Source organism: Protopterus annectens, chromosome 5.part0, assembly GCF_019279795.1.
Source record: "Protopterus annectens isolate FY-2018-M chromosome 5.part0, PAN1.0, whole genome shotgun sequence".
NCBI classification, from domain to species: Eukaryota; Metazoa; Chordata; order Ceratodontiformes; family Protopteridae; genus Protopterus; species Protopterus annectens.
Window position 1 is genome coordinate 220,254,031 of NC_056735.1, and position 20,751 is coordinate 220,274,781.

The following is a 20,751-nucleotide window of genomic DNA, read 5'->3' on the forward strand; positions in this document are numbered from 1 at the left end:
AACATTATATAGATTGCAATGCAACTTGTACATAGAGTTAAAGAATGGGGTAATGGCCACTGTTAAAGAGGAGTGTTGCCTCATATGAGTCACACTACACTGTGCAATTTTGGATTACCTACATAGCAGAAGCATTCCTCCTCCTGTCAACCACTGTCATGTGGAGGGGGGCAGGGGACTTACACAGCAAGCTGGGGCAGTGCTTCCTTCTCAGCACTCAGCCTCAAGTGCTCTTTGAAAATCCAGTCTTGTGTATATTTGTAGGGTAGCTCACAACATATCTACTTAACCTTTCTTTCAGATTTCCTGGTGTTGAAGGCCAACAGTAATTAGACATTACATGTTTTAATACATTCATCTGTGATACTGAATGCAATTTTAATTACAGCAAAGTAATACAGAAAAAGAATTAGTCATTGTTGTTCCCAGTGAGTATCTTAATGTTTTGATCACTGGAAAGGCCATAAGCAGAAAAACCATCATTCATTCATTTATCTATTCATTTATCCATTCATTTAATCATGGATTCATTCTCCCAACTACTTTCTTTATCCATTTCAGTGTTCTATGGGAGATGGAGCAACTGTGGAGGAGGGAGGTTGGCAGATATATACATACAAATATATATATATATATATATATATATATATATATATATATATATACATACACGCACACACACACACACACACACACACACACACACACACATACACACACACACACACACACACACACACACACACACACACACACACACACACACACACACTCACACAGCTAGGATATTTAGGCTCCATGGCTCCACAAAAAGCACTGAAACTGGAAAACAAAGCAGTAAACACTGTAAGGTAAAAATGCTAACTTGTGCACCACTGTACTCTCAGAAGAACATTATATGATGAACAATTCATATATGCCTGTGGCATTCTAGAGGGAAGATTTTAGCTAGTTTGGAGAGCTTAATTTAGAGATATCAGGGAGGAGATGCACTCCTCTTTAAAAAAAAAAACATGAGGAAGTGGAAACTCATAAAGATTCAATAGATACCACTGTCTGCTTGCACACTAATTTAGTCATGTGACTAAGTGGTACCCATGAATAATTATTGTCTCTGGGATCTGCTACAGACCAATACACATCATTCACTGTTTAGGATGTCTCTACTCCTTTAGGAAAAAAGAAATAAAGACAGAAAGAAAGAAATGCTTGCTTACAGTGTGACATATGAGTGCAGGGTTATCAGTTGACATAACAAAATGACATGCTATGTACCTTGAGACTGCAGGGGTCAAACTGAAAACTGTGGATCTAACTCAACATCTTAATTTCTTTTCTGTACTGACAGCTCAAGGCACACTATCCAGGACAGACACAGTCTAGTTTGTCTTAACACTTGAGATCTCAAGAAATGGTGTCTTTCGGATGGTAGTACTGGCATATTTTTAAATGCAATGTGAGCAAAGTTGTTTATAAGTAACAGAACATTTGGTTGCATTTCAGCATTTTCTCAAAAAGAGAGCACCGCAATTTCAACATCTTTAAAAACACAATTCCTTATGCACTGTATAACAGAAGATTTAGATAAAGATTAAAAAGCTAAAGAACAGTCACACTTTTGTTTGTTGTCATACTTATGAACATGACATGATGTCTGAGTTTCACCGAGGTATCCCTGTCCTTACTGCAAGCATTGTGTAGTCATTTGATGCAAAACAGGATTCATATCAATGGCAGAATAAAACTGCAAAACATTAAAAGAGTTGTGGTCTAGTTTTCTTAAAAGAGCATACTTCCTTCTCTATCATAAACACCCAAACAGTTTTCTAGACTTGCTTATCTGATTTGTACTATCTTGAGAAAGAGAACTGCCATACCCAATGATAAGAAGTCATTACTTCCTTGCCCAGCTTGTCACAACTTGACACTTGTACTTGTGTGCTGTCAATTCTCCGGTCGCCTGTTTAAAACTGGTGATGATACTTTCACTGGCACCTGCAGAAGAGCTAAGGCAACCTCAAGCAACTAAACGTTTTTTGGGGAAAGGAAGGCAGGTTAGTGACTGGAAAGTAAGAAAGCCCTGCTGATTTCATGGGGTGGAGCTTGCTGAGTAACCAGCAGTGTTGTAATGTGACCCTGGACTATTGAGCTTCTGGGGCCCGACTTTATGAAATAATTTAGACTTTTTATACATTTTCTGTACTTGTCTCATGTGAGGAAGACCCAGGAAGCAGGCACTGAATATGCAGAGCAGCCAGAAAGAGCATCTCTACAAAGTTCTAGTGATTGGAGACTTAGGAGTGGGGAAAACAAGCATCATCAAACGCTATGTGCATCAGAACTTCTCACCCCACTACAGGGCGACCATAGGGGTGGACTTTGCCCTGAAAGTTTTGAACTGGGATGTGGAGACAGTTGTCAGACTTCAGCTGTGGGACATAGCAGGTAGGTTTGCAAACCACTGTTTTAGCTGCAAAACAGTATCGAAAATAAATGCATAACATTATCTGAGCAACACTGAAAGGGAGAACGGAAGATAACGTGACATCTTTCATGCTCACTCATTAAATAATATTGTAATATATGGACCGTTTATTAAACTCTAAAGATATCGTGAATGCAAGCTTGTTAACGCCAAGTTCATACGCAAGAACCCGTTATAGCCAGTTTCCTAGTACGAATTTCACGGTATTATTATATGTTGCAGTTACACGGAAACTACAACTGACATAAACAAACAGCTTTAAAAGATGTAAGTGAAGTGCACATCTAATAATAAAATCGCAGCTTTAAAATTTGTTGCACGCCTGGCGCTGCCACAAAATTTAAGCAATGACATTACAGAGTCAATTAAAAACAAAATAGTTTGGTCGGGTGTCCGAACATAACCAGTTGTGTTATGACTAGAGACCCGATCATAATCCTGCTGTCTAGGGTGCAGGGAGTAGTCAGAATGTTATCAGTTACGGGCTTAATTTCATCCATTGATTAGTCGTGTATGCATTCTCATAACGTGAATTCTGCCGTTATAAACTAGAATAAGATAATATGTGTTTTTTTTTCAATAAGATGACTACCGAGAAAACTTTTTAGTAACTACTTGGTCTGCAAAGAAATGCTATGTAATCTACTGGGGAGTTAACCATTCTCCGCCACCCCACCCCGCCCCATAACGACAGATACACACATTCAGTTTTCATGCACAAACTTACTTTTCAGTGTGTTGCATTTCACTTTGTAATCCAAATTCTCTAGATGCAACTATTACTTTTCTTAATTGTGTCAATAAATTTGAGTTATATGTGTCCCGGATTTGATAGGCATGAAAATGCCAAAAGGATTTACAGAATAAGCATGTTAATTTAATTTCATCTTTCCTTCAGTAACTCTCCTCAAGCCTGGTAGTTTATGAATCTCTCCAGTGTTATTTAGACACTTTAAGATAACCAGAACTTACTCAGTTTTAGGAGGTTTGGGAAGATGAAAGCAAAATTGTTATTCTGTTTTTCTAAAGGAGAATATTTCCTTGATTTGATAAAAAACACAGCTAGATAAGTCCTGCCATTTACACAGACTGGAGACCTTTCCAGTCAGTTACTACTTATACATTTTTAGTGCATTCACCCTGTCTCTGGTCAACGTGCAAGAAGAAAGGGTCTTTCTTTCATCTAGTCATCCTATCAATCTGGGAAATTTCCCTCTCTTAATTGTTACTGGTATATCAGGCTCTGTGTGCAGTTTAACATGCCAACAGATTTGTAGAGAATTAATATAATTGCATTTCATATTTTACTGTTATTGCAATACTTAATATTTTCCTAAATTAATAACTACCATCTGTAGGAGAAATTTCGATACCTCCTATGATATTTACCAGCAATTTTTCTTCACAGGTAATGAAATCTTTTGCGCCTATGAAACGGTGCATATAATAAAAAACTACAGAGGTCAACAGATTTATTTTCCATAATACATCTAACTGAAATTAGCATTGATGATGAATGGCTGTGGGTTTTAATCAATATCACACAAATGAGTATTTGTTTAGTTGACTAGTGACAGTTTTGGTTTCCTGCTTTCATTCACAAACACTGCAAACACAGGCATGCAGTGTGCCAAACAAATCCATACAGGATTCATTAAGGTATTTAGGTTTTAGATAGATACTGTCAGAACCAAATACTTACCCACACGTCTTTGTTACATTTTTTGTACTGATGTTAATTTGGAGTACACAAGTGGCAAAAGCAGGATGTGATGCTGTTTATCTTAATTTTACATTTTTCATAGAGAAGTGTTACAGATTATTTACTAAAGTCCTCTGTCACACAGACTTTGGCATACTGACTGCATAGTTTATATGTATTTTGTTTTTATTACATGGCAATGGTTAAACTGAATATGAGAGTTATTGCTCAGAAATTACATACTATTTTTAATGTATTAAGGTAGAAGAATTGGAAAAACAATAATTTGGGCTTTTGCTGAAACAGTTTTATGAGTTGTATGTTACTTTTCATTGTGTGACATAAAGTGTGACTATTTACCATTTCCAGTGGTAAGAGACTGCATCACCTGAAAAGAGGTTTGACGACAAGTCTACATTTCCTTGTGCACTCGGTAATAAAGCATGATTACCAATGAATTCAACCTTAAAGTAATTTAAAACATCTAATGGTAAATTAGACTAATAACGGCATGCATGTGTATCGAGGACTCTGATCAAGACAAATAATTTTTGAAAAATTTTGAAAAGCTATTAATGCATGCTTAGATTAATGTGCAGACCATTTGTTAAGTCATATACTGCGCTGGTAACTGTTTATTTGAAATATGTACACATACTTTTATAATGCAGTTCTTCTTATCCTGTGAACAGGCGGATTGTTGGAATGCTTTGCTTCAAAGCAAAGTATGCTGCAGCTGATCATGTGCTGCTAAATCATATGATACAGATTTACCTTCAAGCCACTGCACCATGGAGCTTATATAAACATGGGTGAGAATGTTAATTTATGAAGCCATGTCTAATAAATGACACTCCCCTTGCTGCACATATATCAATTTTTTACATCTGTTTCATTAGCTAATTAGAAATGTATTGTACTAATGAAAATATTTAAGAAATTGAGAAAAACAAGAATTGATTATTTTGGTGACCGTTTGCAGAAGCTATATTGAAAGCAGTTTATTGTTTACTATGGCAAAGCAGCATAATCTTGCTGGTCATATTTGTAGTCTGTTTTATCAGCTATAGGAAACTGCGAGAAGGCATCACTGACCAACAGGTAACAACTTCAATGCAGTGAAACAGACTTGCTGTGACCGTCTACTGAAGCAGCACATTCTGTTGGGCTGTGGAATACATACTTTACATTAATTTCTTTCCATCCCTCTGGTCAGGTTACAGGATTTGAGCCAGGATTCACAGATGAGTCGGCAGCTTTGCATATTGATCCTCCCTGTTATAATTCATAGATAGTAAGATGTCCAGTAGCACAGCCCTTCCCTACTATCTATGCAGTATGTCTGACTGCTGCACACAAATGTGCTGGTAGGGGGCATGCCTATGCAAATGGTATCCATAATTTGCCCAGTGTACTGCGTATTTAGGATGGTTGCATAGTGTGGACTTACTGTATTTCATGCTGCACAAAATTAAACTAAATAGCAGTGTACAGAATGTGAAAGTGTACACCTCTAAGTAGTAGCTTGCATTCATGTATTCTAGTGGGGGGCAATCTGCCCTCACAGACCAAGACAGATTTACCCATCAGGCCTTGCTGAACTGTGTAAGTAGTAGTCCCTGTATATATGGAAGTGTGTGACTATTTGTGTAATTTTGTGTATGTATTTAAAGCAACACTGTCTGAGTGGATCTGTAAGTGTTTGTGCATGACTGTTTCTTGTGAGTGTGCATGCGTGTGTTTTTGTGTGGTTGATGACCACTGGCTGACATGTTCTGTTACTTTTGTGAATGGTGACATCATTGTTAAAGAGTTTGGGTGTACTTGATGAGAGAATCAGAGCCTGCAAATACTGGATAAGAGTATGTGTGCCTGTTTGTGTGTAGACATCTGTATGTGTCTTTGTGTGATTGTGTGAGAATGTCAGTGTCAGTGAAGGGGATATGCTTGTGTTTATGTGTTTAGCTTTATTTATCACACAAAGCGACTAGGTACGATAGAGCCATGGTATATAGCACTGATCTGCTTCACTTGGTCTTCCAATGTATGTATAGTATAGCAGGTGTGTTTGTGTGTTTGTATGTGTTTGTGTCTAAGTGACTGTGTGTGTGTGTGTGTGTGTGTGTGTGTGTGTGTGTGTGTGTGTGTGTGCGTGCATGTGTGTGTGCATGCGTGTGCGTGTGCGTGTGTGTGTGTGTCTACAGTGTATGACCATTGCCTGACACGTCCTATGGTTTGTACGAATGCTGAGATCATGATTGCAGAATATGCAGATGCCAGATGTGTATGTGTGTCAATCCATATATACAGCTGAATGTCTCTGTGATAGAGATTGTCAGAGGTGAAGGGTGTATACTTATGTGTATTTATGTGAGCTATATTATTGCACAGGGGGATAGGCAAAATACAGACATGATCTATAGCCCTGCTGTGCTTCACTTAGCCTTACCTGTCAAATAACACCCAAGTTAAGTACAGTATGGCAGGTGCGCTTATGTGTGTGCGTTTTTGTGTCTGTATGTGTGTATATGCATGGGTATACCTCGACCCATTAAAATTATATTTCAATGAAATGTAAACAGGCAAACTCCTTTTCACAAAAGTGCATTTTCACGAAAATGAACTTTCATGAAAAGGCAACTAAGCAAACAGAAATAGGGGCTGCTGCTTAGATTGCAGTACATCAGAGATAAGGGAATATTCCTTTTTCCTCACTGTAGTGTTATCTCAGAGTGAGAATATAAAAGTAGCGGGGGTGTGGGGGTGCAGGGGGGCTTGCCCCCCCCATTGCATAAATGTGGCACGTGTTGTGGTTTTTTTTTCTGGTTTATTAGCATTTCGCGAAAGTGCATTTTCATGAAAATGCACTTTCGCGAAAAAGAGTTTGTCTGTTTACATTTCGTTGAAACATAATTTTGATGGGTCAACGCAGACTCATATGCACACACATTTGACTGCCTGCAGTTACCTACATGAGTGAGTGTTTGTATGTATGTGCGTGTGCGTGTGTGTGTTACCTTGGGGGAAGGTCTGGGCATGTGTGGTTGTAGTCTACCTGGACCTTTTGGTAGGACATTCAACTAGACAGTGAGAAACTGTTCAGTTTATTGATTCATAGTCATCCAAATTCCTATTTCCCCATTAGTGAGGTATTACTATTCCCTTGTGGGAATCTGCAAGACTATGGATAACAAAATGACATAGCCATGCAACTCAATGAAATTTAGCAGGCTGAGCTGTGCTGCTGTTCCATGCTCTGTGAATTCTGTACCTGATTTTTTCCTGCATTCCCTGCAGTTCGCATGATTGAGCTTTTCCTGACTTTGTCAGTAGTAAAAATTACAAACAGACAATTTTAAACTGGAAATTTGGCCTTTCTGAAGAGTGATTAGAAGTCATGGGCAATTGTTGCCCAGGATTAGCAGATGAACTACCAGTAAAGGAGGGTGTCTAGATGAGCTAGGCGATTTTTACCTGTTGGCAGTCTGCCTTCTTTTAATACACAAATATCTTTTATAATGAAAAAGCAAATGTTTTATACTTTTGGCATCGTAACATCCATTATCAATGTGTGGAGGGGCTAAATTTCTAGAATTGTGTAGAGTGGAATCTTTCCTTTGTTTAATTACTTTATGGACAAATGATTGATTTCTCTGTTTAAAGGTGTAGTAATGCTGTAACAAGGGAATCTGGTTCCTAGCTTGTACTCTGTAAGGAAATATACAATAACTAATAAACAATGGATCATTTTTTATTCACTGCACATGAATGTTCTATGTTTACTAATTCTGTCATAGGTGTCTGCTTTGATTTCTACAAGTCTTTTGGGTTCCTAAAACCATAATGGGAATGGATCCCAATCCTAAATCAGTGAATAATTAGAGTTCATGAAATTAGTATTGTTTCAGTCGTTGTTTGCCAGGAGTGCTCTTCTCAGCACTTGCAATATGCCCAGAATAGCCTCCTTCTGTATTCATATGAGATTACATGTATTGGTGGCATATCTAAGTACAACTGTAAATTCTTTTTTATTAGGCCCGTTGCTCCTACTACTATTTGAACTGTCTGGGTATCTTTCTTCCACACTACTCTCATTTCTGCATGTAAATTATGACATTTTATGACTTAATGCCTCTCTGTTATCACTAGGTATAGCACTTCAATGATCACTGCTACTTTTGTCTTTGTTATGGACTTTTATATCTGTTTTTCTCACATCTGTACTTTGAACTGATAGTAATGGGAGATCTCATGTGATATACACTTTATCGTTCTCTGTAATGCTTTGTGGTTCATTTTTCCACTACTTCTGAACCACTTCAGTATTGTAGTGCTTGCACAATCATCAGTGCAGCAGTATTGCCACATTACTGTTCCTTTCAGTATATGAGCCCTCTGCCATAGGTGTATCACACCCAGCAACAATATGTGCAACTGTTCAAAATTATTTTTTACAGAATCCACACTTGTCTGTTTCTCCTACCTTTCAATGGATTTTGTAAACCAGTTTGCACATAGTCCACTATACTGGTGCACCAGTATTAACCTTTCATTTTTTGGTTTCAGTTCACTTCTCCTTAACCATTCCTGCATCAGATTTATTTCGACTTGAGGTTGTTCCATTAGACCTCTGTCTTCGTACTTCCCGTTATATTTATGAATTTGCCACACTTCTTTCTTTCTCATCCGATCTCTTTCCTTATATTCTTTTATTTTTTGGCACATTTAGTTGCTGACTGATTTTTTTCTATTGCTGGTTTGATTTCCATTCCTGCTTGACACCGAAGTGCTTCTGCTAATCTAAGCAAAGATGTCATCTTAATCGTCTTCTCCTCGCATTTTAAAAATTTCACTATATATGGATCTGATGAGGTGAGCAGATATGTACAGTCCCATGGTTGCAGATCTATACTTGTAATCAATTCTGAGGAAGCCCGTACCTCCTTCAGAATGAGGAATATATATTATTGATATACACAGATTTTATATATCATTTGATAAGCATGAAATATGTTTCTTGTTTTCGTGTCCAATCAATCCAATAATTTTTGAGGCCAATCAGTCAAAACCGTAAGGTGGATCAGGAAGATCAATTTGATTTATAACTTAGACTTTATTCCTAGATGACAAGGCAGTTTTCAGTATCCACCTTATTCTTCTGAAGTATTCCTCACTGAGATTTTTTTGCATTTGTTCATGTTTTATTTTTGATCCTTCCTTTTATGTCATCCACAAAGATTAGGTGAGGAACCTTTAAACAAGGTTGTTTTCTGGGAGCTAAATCCTAACCATAACTTAATTTGCTAAGAAAACAGCTTAATGGGTTAAGGGCAAGGCAAAATAGTGGCAGTGACAAAGAATCACCCTAGAATATCCCCCTTTGAATTTTTATCCCTGGGATTTGCCCTTTGTCATGGGTCAACTGCAAAGTAGTCTGCCATTGTTTCATGGCCACTGTAATGTAATCAATGAATGGATGGCATATCTTATACATCTGTAAGAATTCCTTTATCCATGAGTGTGGGATGCTATCTAATGCTTTTTTGTAATCTATCCCTGCCATACTTAAATTTTTATTCCTTGTACTATTCTCTATTATAGTTTTATATAGCAACAAATGATCCTTTGCTCCATATGACTTTCTTTTGTTACCCTTTTGTTCTATTGCCATAATTGGGTTTTTTATTAAATGACTAAACTCTGTCTGCATTAAGTCTATGTTATAGTTTGAATATTACTGGAAGGTAAGTTACTGGTCTATAGTTTTTAAGATGGCTTGCAGATTCACTCTTAAGGGGGAGTAAATTTTTCCTGCTGTTAATCAGGTTGGTTTCTGTTTGAGGTGTGCATAGAAGTAATTCTTCCTCAGGGCTAAATTTTTGTGTAAATATGTTAATGCTTTTATCCAGAAGTTATGCGCTGCGTTTGGGCCTGGGGTTTTATACTTAGAAGCTTTTTAAAAATTTTTCTCAATTTTTCTGGCCGTTACATCATCCCAGTTCATATCCTCTACATTAGAGCTCCTTACCCTTTCTTTCACTTTTTCTGTACATTCAGCATCTTTGTTATGTTCAACACGGTCGTCATAAGTGCTTCACCAAAATATGCCTATTTATTCCTTTTTGTGGTATTTCTATTCCTTTTGCTTTGTTCCAAATTCTCTATAAAATCTTTTTCGATCATCAATGAATTCCTTATTTTGTACTGTTCCTTTATATTTATCTGCATACCTTCTAAGTTTTTCAGCATGTGCTGATATTTTCAGCTTATTATTGGCAGTAGTGTGCAATACGTTATTCTGTTTTGATACTGTACACTGCATTTATCACATCTATCGTTCTAGTATTTTTTGATGAGCTGTTCTCTTTTCTATATTTTTCTAACAGTGATACTTCTTCTCTTAATTGCTTTGCTGTTGTCCATATTCTGTTCTTTCTTGGTGGTATTTTATTTGTTTCCTTCCTATCTTTTGTTGCTCTAGATTTTTGTGGTAGCACTTTACCTGTTATTAGTTTAACTGTACAGTAACACAGTGTCTTTATTTCAATACTGTCACATGAATTTCTTTTAATAGTCCTGATTACTGTGTTCATCTATTTTACCAGTCTTCTCACATTTTGGGTATTATTTACTTTCTGTAATCTATTTTATTCATAGGTTCATAAGTTCATAGGTTGGTCCTAAGCTATCGGCCCTAGGGCCTATGCAAGTCTAGCCATAACAATTCCCTGGATATTTCTTCCCACAATATTTACTTCCCGGGACCCCTGTCTAGCAGGGTGACTGATGTGATCCCTGGGGTGAATTTCCTCTCTCCCATACAATCGTCAAGGTTCCTTTTGAAGAGGGCAAAGGAGGCACTCCGCTTGACATGTATGGGCAGTCTATTGCAGAGTATGGGGAGTCTCTGGGTCAGAAACCTATCCCTCCAGCATGTTTTGTTTATTGTGATGACAAGGTTTAGATCCCTGGAGCATGTGGCTCTGAGGGATTAGGATTCCTTTAAGCGGAGCATGTCCAACAGCTCAGAGTTTGACATGGCCTTGTATGTTAAGCAGATATGAGCAAACGATATGCCACAGAGTATAGCTGGAGTTTTTTTAGACAGTCAGCATAGGACATCTGCTTTAAGCCTGTGATTCTTTTAGTGAGGTATTTCAGTGGCCTTTCCAGCTGTTGCAGATGTCTTGTGAGGTACATACCAAACTGGGCATTGTACTCTATAGTCTTTCTTAATATGTCTCTGCATCTCTATTAAATCAAGCAGGTCTCCCTTAAATCATTTTTTCCTGGATATTGAGAATCTTGTTTGTTCTTGTTTTCCTTTGAGTAATCTACATACATTTCCAGAAAATGTTCCTGTGACATATCCTCTTCAGATGCACCATGCTTCATCTGCTGCTCTTTATATGTCAACATTTTGCAACATTACCTGGGTTAGAGTTGCTACTGTGTCTCACTCCTTCCCTTAAAGTGCAACTTCAACTGGAGTTTCATAGCAGTCTCCTACAGAAAGCTCCAGAGCATCGTCTTGTTGCAAATCTTCTTAAGATGCCTCCTGCTCCACCTGTTGTTTTTCAATTTGTGGACCCACAGTTCCATTATGCTGTGACATTGCTTGTGCTGGCTTCTCCACACTTAATCCTTTATTTTACAGACAATCCATAACTTAAATTTCCATTTGTTTAACTGCTCCCTTAGTAGTACTCTTTTCTATGTTCATCCTTTCTTTTCTTATTTTTTTGTATTGTGAAATTTTCCATATATGGGTGCCTTTGCCTGTATTTCTCTTTAAATATCTTTGGAACTACATTTTTGTATTGATGAGTCTGTTTTTTTTCCTTTGTATAAATATTGCACTGTACCAGGTATCATATTTATAACTTTCAAAAATCTCTGGGTTTTGTTCTTTACATTTTCCCACTTCTGCTGTTGGTTGTTCTTCCAGGCGGCCTAAAGTTCCTTTGTCAATTAAATACTTCTCATGATTCTATTGTACTAATGAATACAAATTTCTGTTTGGAGCATTTCACAGTTTTTCTTCTGCAATTATTTTTCTTTCATCTAATTTCATTCTTAATCTTTTTAAATATTATCTATTTAGAAATTCTAGGCGTTTTAATAATTGAAACAATACATAATTTCTTCCTTATCTTCAATAATCCACTTGTCATCATTATGACATTTTTTATGGACTACGTTTTCCTTCTTCAACAAGGAGGGCATCTTCCTCCTGAACCTGGCCTAATTCTGTTGTATGAATGTTTCTGTATCCTAAGGATTATGCAATGCCTTTTTTTCCAGTCCTGGCACTAGTGTCTACACCAGGAATGGGCACTTTTTTATCCTGGGACCTGTGTGCCCAGCTGCCATTTTTATGTTTTAGCCTACTGTTCACCATGAAATATGCTATATAAAATGTAGTCTATATAGTAGTGTCATCTTGGTGAGATTTTGTGAAAACAGGGTTCACCATGTGAAGGTACCAAGACTTGAGGATGAATTTAGTTCCTGCAGTACTGCTCTTGTTTTGTTGCTGATTTCATCTCCCATTTGGACCTGCATGTTCATAGAGTCCAACGTACAGGTTTCATGTACTCCAGATCCAAGAAACAAAAGCAGCCCAGTAATGTATCCATACATGTGCATGTGTGCCGGCACACACACCCACACACTCACTATACATATGTGTATCGGTACATGACTAAAGATCTAATCACTTAAATATTGACAAAAAATAACTAAAGTTCAAAATATCAACAGTTAAAAATATCTAAACACAAAATATTGACAACACTAAAATTACAACAGGGAAGGATGTATACCCTTTTCCCACTGTTGTGCAGCCTCAGAGTTTGGTATATCTAATTAGCAGGGGATGTGGAGGCAGCAGTGGCCTTGCCCCCTGCAAAAACATTGGCTTGGGATTTGGTTAAGTTTTGTTATTACTTTGTGTTCAGATAATGAAAAGCATTAAAGGAAAACTCCTCCCTCTCATACAGTTTAACTCAATCATTAGGTTTATTTTATCCCTACAATATGGTTCCAGCATTGTGTAAGTACCAGGAACCTGCTTGTACTTTTTAAAACTTTTATTTTCTTGCATTGGAGTCAAAAGAAGGGAAAGCCCACCTACTTTTTTTAAACTCAACTTCTCACATATTTTGCAGATAGTCTCCACCTGCATGACATATCATGGACACAGTTAAATCTGTAGTTTACCATGTCAGGTACTGCTGTCAATCTTAGATGGGCAATTAATACTGCTAATGTCAGGAACACGGCAGCTGACGTAAAAAAAGACAGAACGCTGTGGAACTTTTTTCCACTGTTTTTATTGCAGAGGGGAGGAGAACTTAATCCGCTTTCAAAGCAAAATAAAGCAATTAGATCAGTCAGGCATTTAAAGGCAGTTGTCAACTCGTCTGACAAAGTTACATAAGCAGCAACACAGTATTGAAATGCTAAGCTTTAACTGTTATTTATAATAGTTTATATGTTAAGATAACTTACCCGCGGTGGTGGTGCTGCGGTAGCGTTGTCGCCTCACAGTAAGATGCTGTCCAGTTCGATTCTCAGCTGGAGCGTCTTCTGCGTGGAGATGTGTGAATGGGCATACCTTCGTTGAAGGTTGTGCATCAGGCCTGGCAAGCCGGTATGTAAAAATCAACTGCCAATCATTAGCGGACTGGAGTTCTGCTGTGGCGACCCCTAACCGGGAAAAGCCGAAAGACACAATCATATGTTAAGATAACTTAATTGTAGCATCAACGATTTCTGTGACATTTAGAGAAAAGTCAGAAAATATTTTTTCTTGTAAAGTGTCAATGCATTTACCATTTTCAAGCCACCCACCCCCCCCCCCCCCCCCCCCACACACACACACACAGGCTAGAACTGCAGAAATAGTGTCAGGTGGCAACCCTATCAACTAGGTGCATTGATACTGTTCATTAAAAAGTCTTTAATGTTTTTTTGTGACATCCTTCCAGAGGTGCATGCATATCTGGTACATGCAGATCCAGAGTAAGAGATTCCCATTGACTTTGAGTCAGCCCTTACATTGTTAGAGTGCAACCATAATATACAAGTGAATTTACTTTAACATACATTTACTATGTGCCCTTGCATTAAAAACACTAATAAAATGAAATCAGAAGTACTTAATTGTGTTTAAATACACACATGCACACACTCATATGCTTTTGTACACATGTGCCTTATACACCTACACAAAAATACACACACACACACACACACACATTTTATATATATGTATATATATATATATATATATATATATATATATATACACACACACACACATATGTGGGTGTGTGCAATATGTGTACATACAATGAATTATTTATAATAAACATCGTATAGTTAAGCATTATTAATGTATACATTCTAGTAAATGTTGCTCAATAATTTATTTGGTCACTGCCACACATTGGCTATGTGTTGCACATGCAGTCTTGGTCAATGTCTTTATGGCAGTATTTTTTTCTTTGTATTCCTAAGCGCATTTAATAATTAATTATTATATTTGCCAATGTAGTCTAAGATGTGGCTGAAAAGCGTCTTGGGACCAGTTCACTTTCCTGGTTACCAAAGAATAAATAAATATGAAACAGAAAAAAGGAGGGTGAACATGACAGAAATAATTGAGGAACTAGTAAAGCACATTTTAAGTCTGCATCATTCATGAGAGAGAAAATTCTTCCCACTGAAGACATTGGGAAGTAGCAAACAGACAGTTTAGAGTCCTACTGCTTGTCACCTGTAAATGTACAGCAATGATCATTTACTGCAGTGAAAGTTTTCACATCTCAGCATGAGATTATGGGGGAGGGTTTATCATATCTTATAGGACTACAAAAGACTCCTCTTACTAAAACTTGTTATTTATCTACTTTCTTTTGCTGCAAGTAGCTAACAGCTATTTGTAGTATAGAACAAGTTCTGACAGACACATAAATGAGGCTAAGTCAGGTAAACATAGAAGCAGCTCTGCTACAGAAGGTGTGTTTAGATGACAGTGCTTCACAGTCCTGTCATTCAATCTTAATGGCATGAGAAAACAGCACTACTTTCTTATGTCTAGCATGAGTCATATAAAGAGGACTTGAAATGCACTTTGTGAAAAAGGAATGAAAGCAAGAAAACAAGATCACGTTACCAAGGCAGGCCCATCATCCACCATTTTGAGAGAATCACATTAAAATTGTAAAATTTTTATTTTATTTAACATTTGTTAACCGGGAAAGTCCAATTTGGAACAAAGCCAATTTTCGGCGGAGACCTGGGGAAAAAGGCTCCAGACGCATGCTTTGTAATGTGGGAGGAAACCAGAGCACCAGGAGGAAATCCATACGAACTCAGGAAGGACATGCAGACTCCACACAGAAGGCACCCGAGCCCTGAGAATTGAACCAGAAAACCTCTTGCTGTGAGGCGACAACACTACCGCTGCACCACTGCACCATCCTAAAATAAAAAAAAACTAAAGTAAGCACTTAGAGTGATTTTGAGGCATTAAAATAGCTCAAAAACAAAGATAGAATGAAAAAAATAGTTTTTTGAGTTCTAAGGTGGAGTTTTCCTTTAAAGACATTCATTAATTTATTAATTTATATATAACATTCATTAATTTCAATATAATCAGGTTATTTGGAGCAAGGGAGTGGTTACAGATTTGGAGCAAGGGACTGGTTACAGATTTGGAGATCTGGAGCAAGGGAGTGGTTACAGACCCACCCTCTGTAACCACTCCCTTGCTCCAAAAAACCCAATTATATATAAATTAATGAACGTCTTTATTGCTTTTCATTATACTCAACTAGGATCATTTGTCTGTGTGTTTCAATAAAGGATATTCCATTTTTAACACAACTGTGGACTACCTACTATTTTATTATTTTGTAGTAGGTATTTTAAAGTTTGAATTTTATTAGTGAACAAGGTGCATAACATATTTCAAAGATTGATCTTCACGCCTTCCAGACTGCAAAGTTTCTGCTTGGGTTATGTTTTGAACTTTCAATACTTTTTGTTAATATTTACACTGTCAGTATTTAGGTGTTTAGATATTTTGTCATATTCTCATAGATATGTCTATATACAGGTTTACTATCAATATGTCGAAAGGTCAGAAAAATTTTCTGACCCACATATCGAAAGTAAACCTTGAAATTTAAAATATAGAACAACTTAAAATGTCAAATCATCTGAGCAAATTCAGCTGATTCGATATTGTTTTCAAAGACATCACTTGATATTAGCTATAGGAGTTCACTTTACGTGACCTCCTATACCTAACGTCACATTTTTGCAGGGGGGCAATACCCCTGCACCCCCCACTAACCATATATTCCAAGTCCGAGATCACACTATAGTCAGGAAAGGGATGTATTTCCTTAGCCGCACTGTACAGCGATCTCTGTACAACTCTTTGAAAGTTTATATTATCGAATGCACACTGCATTCTCTAATATAAACTTTTGAACATTGAGATGTTCACCAAGCTGAAACTTCGAACATCTGTAATTCGAAGTTTTCATATTGGTACATCTCAACTCAACTTTTAATAACAAACTGTATATATGTATATATATATATATATATATATATATATATATATATATATATATATGGGTCTACTGTAAAAGATAGAAAATCCACTTGGTCGAAAACGAACAGTGGATCCTCGGTTACGCGAAAGTGCACTTAAGCACTTCAGTGAACCATTAAGGAACACAGGTGCTGAAGCACACTACAGTGGGGAAAGGGAATTTATGTGTTTCCCCACTGTAGTGTGATCTCGAAGTTGGTATATTTAAGGGGGGGGGGTGCAGGGGGCTTGCTCCCCTGCAAAAACAGTGTTTCTCTGTTCTTTATCGGTTCGTTGAACTGATGTTCGTGGAAGTGCACTTTCGCTTAAGTGCACTTTTGTATAACTGTGGGTGTACTGTTTATTTTCAGAAAAGTGAGTTTTTGATTATATACAGTATACCTAAATATATATATATATATATATATATATATATATATATATATATATATATGGGTCTACTTCACATCAGCTAAAACCCATTAGACTGACTTTCATTTCACCGAGACCAAATCACCTAATTTATCAAAATACTAAAAACCCATTTGACTGAATCTCATTTCACCGAAAGCTTACAATGCTTAATTTGAAAAGACTAAACGTTAAACCATAGACAAACATCCTCACAGCATTAATAAATACCTCTTTCCAGAACTTAAAAACTACTTACCTTCTTAACAGAAACTGGACAATATAAAACTAAACTAAGTGGGGAGCTGTACGTCACACCCCCCCCAATGTAGGGGGCTGTGCCCCCCACACCACTCCTAACTATATATACTAACTACAGGATCACACTACAGTGGGGAAAAGGCATATGCCTTTTACTTGCCTTACAGTACTCTGCACGCTGCCACTACTGCTGAGAATGCACAAAACATCCCCCATATTACTTTAGATACTTCCCATAAAAATGTAAAGAGACATACCCACTTTTAAAAACACTACTTCTGACAGTCAGCACTGTAAGTTACAAAAATTATACCTATCACAAACAAGTCACAGATGAATGGAAACCCACATCATGTCTATGGCTTACAATTCAGTGAAATGAGATTCAGTGAAATGAGTTTTCAGTATTTTAAAAATTAGGTGATTTGGTCTTGGTGAAATGAAAGTCAGTCAAATGGGTTTTAGTTGATGTGAAGTAGACCCATATATATATATATATATATATATATATATATATATATACATACTGCTGATATATACACGCTGAACTGGTGTATTGTCAGCAGTTTTGTTCTATATATATATTTTATATATATATATATATATATATATATATATATATATATACACACACACACACACACACACACACACACACACACACGCACATACATACATACCCAGAATTAGCAAAAAGGGTACCTTTTCATCTAAGAATTGTCCTATTTGCAAATATATATGGGAGACACAAACATTTGCACATTCCTGTCACTCAAAAACATGCAAATTGAATATTACGCAGGTTGCAGAACACATAATGTGATTTATGTTGCATGCTGTCAGAAGTGCTCCAGCTTTATGTAGGTAAAAAAAACAGGCAGTTAAAAGAACATGTCTCGAAGTACATTAGTGATATCTGACTAATGGATGCAAAGAGTCCCTTATATAAACACATACATTCCAATCCCCAAAACAAGTTTCATTTTTTAGTGGTACAAATTACAATGTTGAAGAATAGAGGAGGAGACATTGTTTTAGAAACTGAGTACAAAGAAACACAATGGATTGCTCATCTTATGGCTGGCAACCCCCCTGGTCTGAATACATGTCTCCTTTTACAACCACTTTTAAAGAAACAGAGACTGAAGTAATCCAGCAAATGGTATCCTTGTTTTAAGCATATTTGTGGTCTCCTATTCTGTTGTATTCCTTTCAGGCCACTTAGGCCTCTGTTATATATTTCATTTTGTTATACTTCACTGCTTTTGATTATTATAAATATGTACTTTTCTGGTTATGATTACAGATTGAACTTTATCTTATTATTGAATGGTTTGGTAGTGACCGTTGTAGTCACAGATTTTTGGGTTTTTATGCCATCACATTATAATTTTGGAAGGGGAATTAAGATTCTATCCTCTGGTAGATTCAGTTATTGGCATGTATCGTATTATATAGTAGTAATCTTTGACAGCAGGGTGATCACTTTACTTTATTTTGCTGGATTCCTTCTGAAAAATACCTCTCTGTTTTTGTAGTGGCTTCTAGATTGACAGGTATTATTCATTAACACAATATTCCAGTCATCATTTAATTTATTTATAGTTTCTCTGACTGTATTTAAATATTTTCCTTACTTATATTCAGTTTTTTTTTGTTATTATTGGCTAAAGTTTTTTAACACACAGTTTGCTTTCGAATTACTTCTTGGGATGCTTTTATTCAAAGTTGTTATTCAAACTTTGTCTGTTGGTGCTCGCTGTGATTGGACAGCTAGCGATACAGCACTTTATAGTTGGTCAAAGCAAGGTGATTATGCAAGGACTTGTAATGTTGGCTTTCCTTGCTCAGTAGCTATTAGTGAATACACATATTACGTAAATGGACTTAACTAGATACTGTTCAACTGATTGGTTTAAAACCTTTATTGGTTAGAAGTGGTACTTTGCCACCTATATCTTATTTTTGTTTCTGTACAATGTTTGTCATAAAGTTTAACATTTGTCACAAGACTGCTTATAGTTGGTTCCTTGATGGAGATGGTTAAATATGCCACACCTCTGTCTCTTAGTGTTAGCTTTATAAAATGTAATATTTGCCTTTTGTTGTGTTATACAGTGTAATTATTGATTAACGAAATGGAAAGTTGTTCTTTAATACATAGATAGAAATGTCGTATTTCTACTTCGTTCCCATTCTTTGTAAAATGTGGATTGTTGGATTTTTTTTTCTGTGATGGCTGTTATTTGTAATACTTTCTATTTTACATCTTAATGTGTATACTCAATGATTTGGAATAGACAATTTAACATATTAGGAGTGTTAAACATGAGCACCTAGGCCACCATGAGGGCCAGTGCCAAGAGACAATCTTGATTGATAAATGAAAACAGCCTCACCTATTGGTGAAGGGGATGTTCTGTTTCCATTGGATGACAGCATTAATCCCTTGACTTGATTGGTCTCTACCTTATTGGATAATAGTATTAATTTTAAGATCTGATTGTTTTCCTACATTTATTTCCACTTCATGGTGATTGCCAATTATTGCCCACTTTTTTGATAGGTGTTATTTGAAATATTTTTATTTTTCTAATGTTGACTACAGGGTTTAGAAATACTATATGTCTATTCTAAATGATTTGTAATAGATAATTTAACGTATTAGCAGTGTTAAATGTGAGCATCAAGGCCATTATGAAGGCTAATGTAAAAAGACATTCATGTTTGGTTGATGAATGAAAATAACCCCACCGATTTATGAAGGGGGTGTTCTGTTCCTACTGGATGATAACATTAATCCCTTGACTTGATTGGTCTATATCGTATTGGACAAAAATATTAACTTTAAGACTTGATTTGCTTTCTTTTATAGTTATGTTTTTCTGCGAAATAAAAGCTTAAAATCAATTACAATGACAATGTACTACAAGGTAGCTGTTCGTCCTTTATATAATGGTGAAATGAATAGCCACTCTTTAACATATGGATGGAAACGTTATTCTTTTTGTGTTTTTTTATGCATATTTGTTTCTTTTCCATGTTGACTGCCAGGTATTGTTTCTTTCCTCTTGATAGTAGTCATTTTGAATATATTTTCATTCCTTGGTGTTGAGCACAGGGATTGGAGGTGCTGCATATCCATCCCCAATGGTTTGGAGTGGATGACTCAATGTATCGGTAGTACTAAACATGAGCTTGAAGGCCACTGTGAAGGCCAATGTCAAAAGACAACTCTTATTGGTTAAAAAATGAAATTACCCTCACTGATTGGTGAAC

The 20,751-nt window shown here is 36.6% G+C and overlaps 1 protein-coding gene across 1 annotated transcript in view; it reads left to right on the forward strand.

The window, feature by feature from the left end:
* The first annotated feature begins 1,939 nt into the window (after positions 1-1,939).
* Positions 1,940-20,751, forward strand: part of RAB38 (RAB38, member RAS oncogene family) — an 856,617-nt gene continuing 837,805 nt past the window's right edge. The window contains exon 1 of the mRNA XM_044072208.1: positions 1,940-2,445. Coding sequence (XP_043928143.1) covers positions 2,244-2,445 — 202 coding nt within the window. The 5' untranslated portion in view covers positions 1,940-2,243. The remainder of the gene's footprint in view (positions 2,446-20,751) is intronic.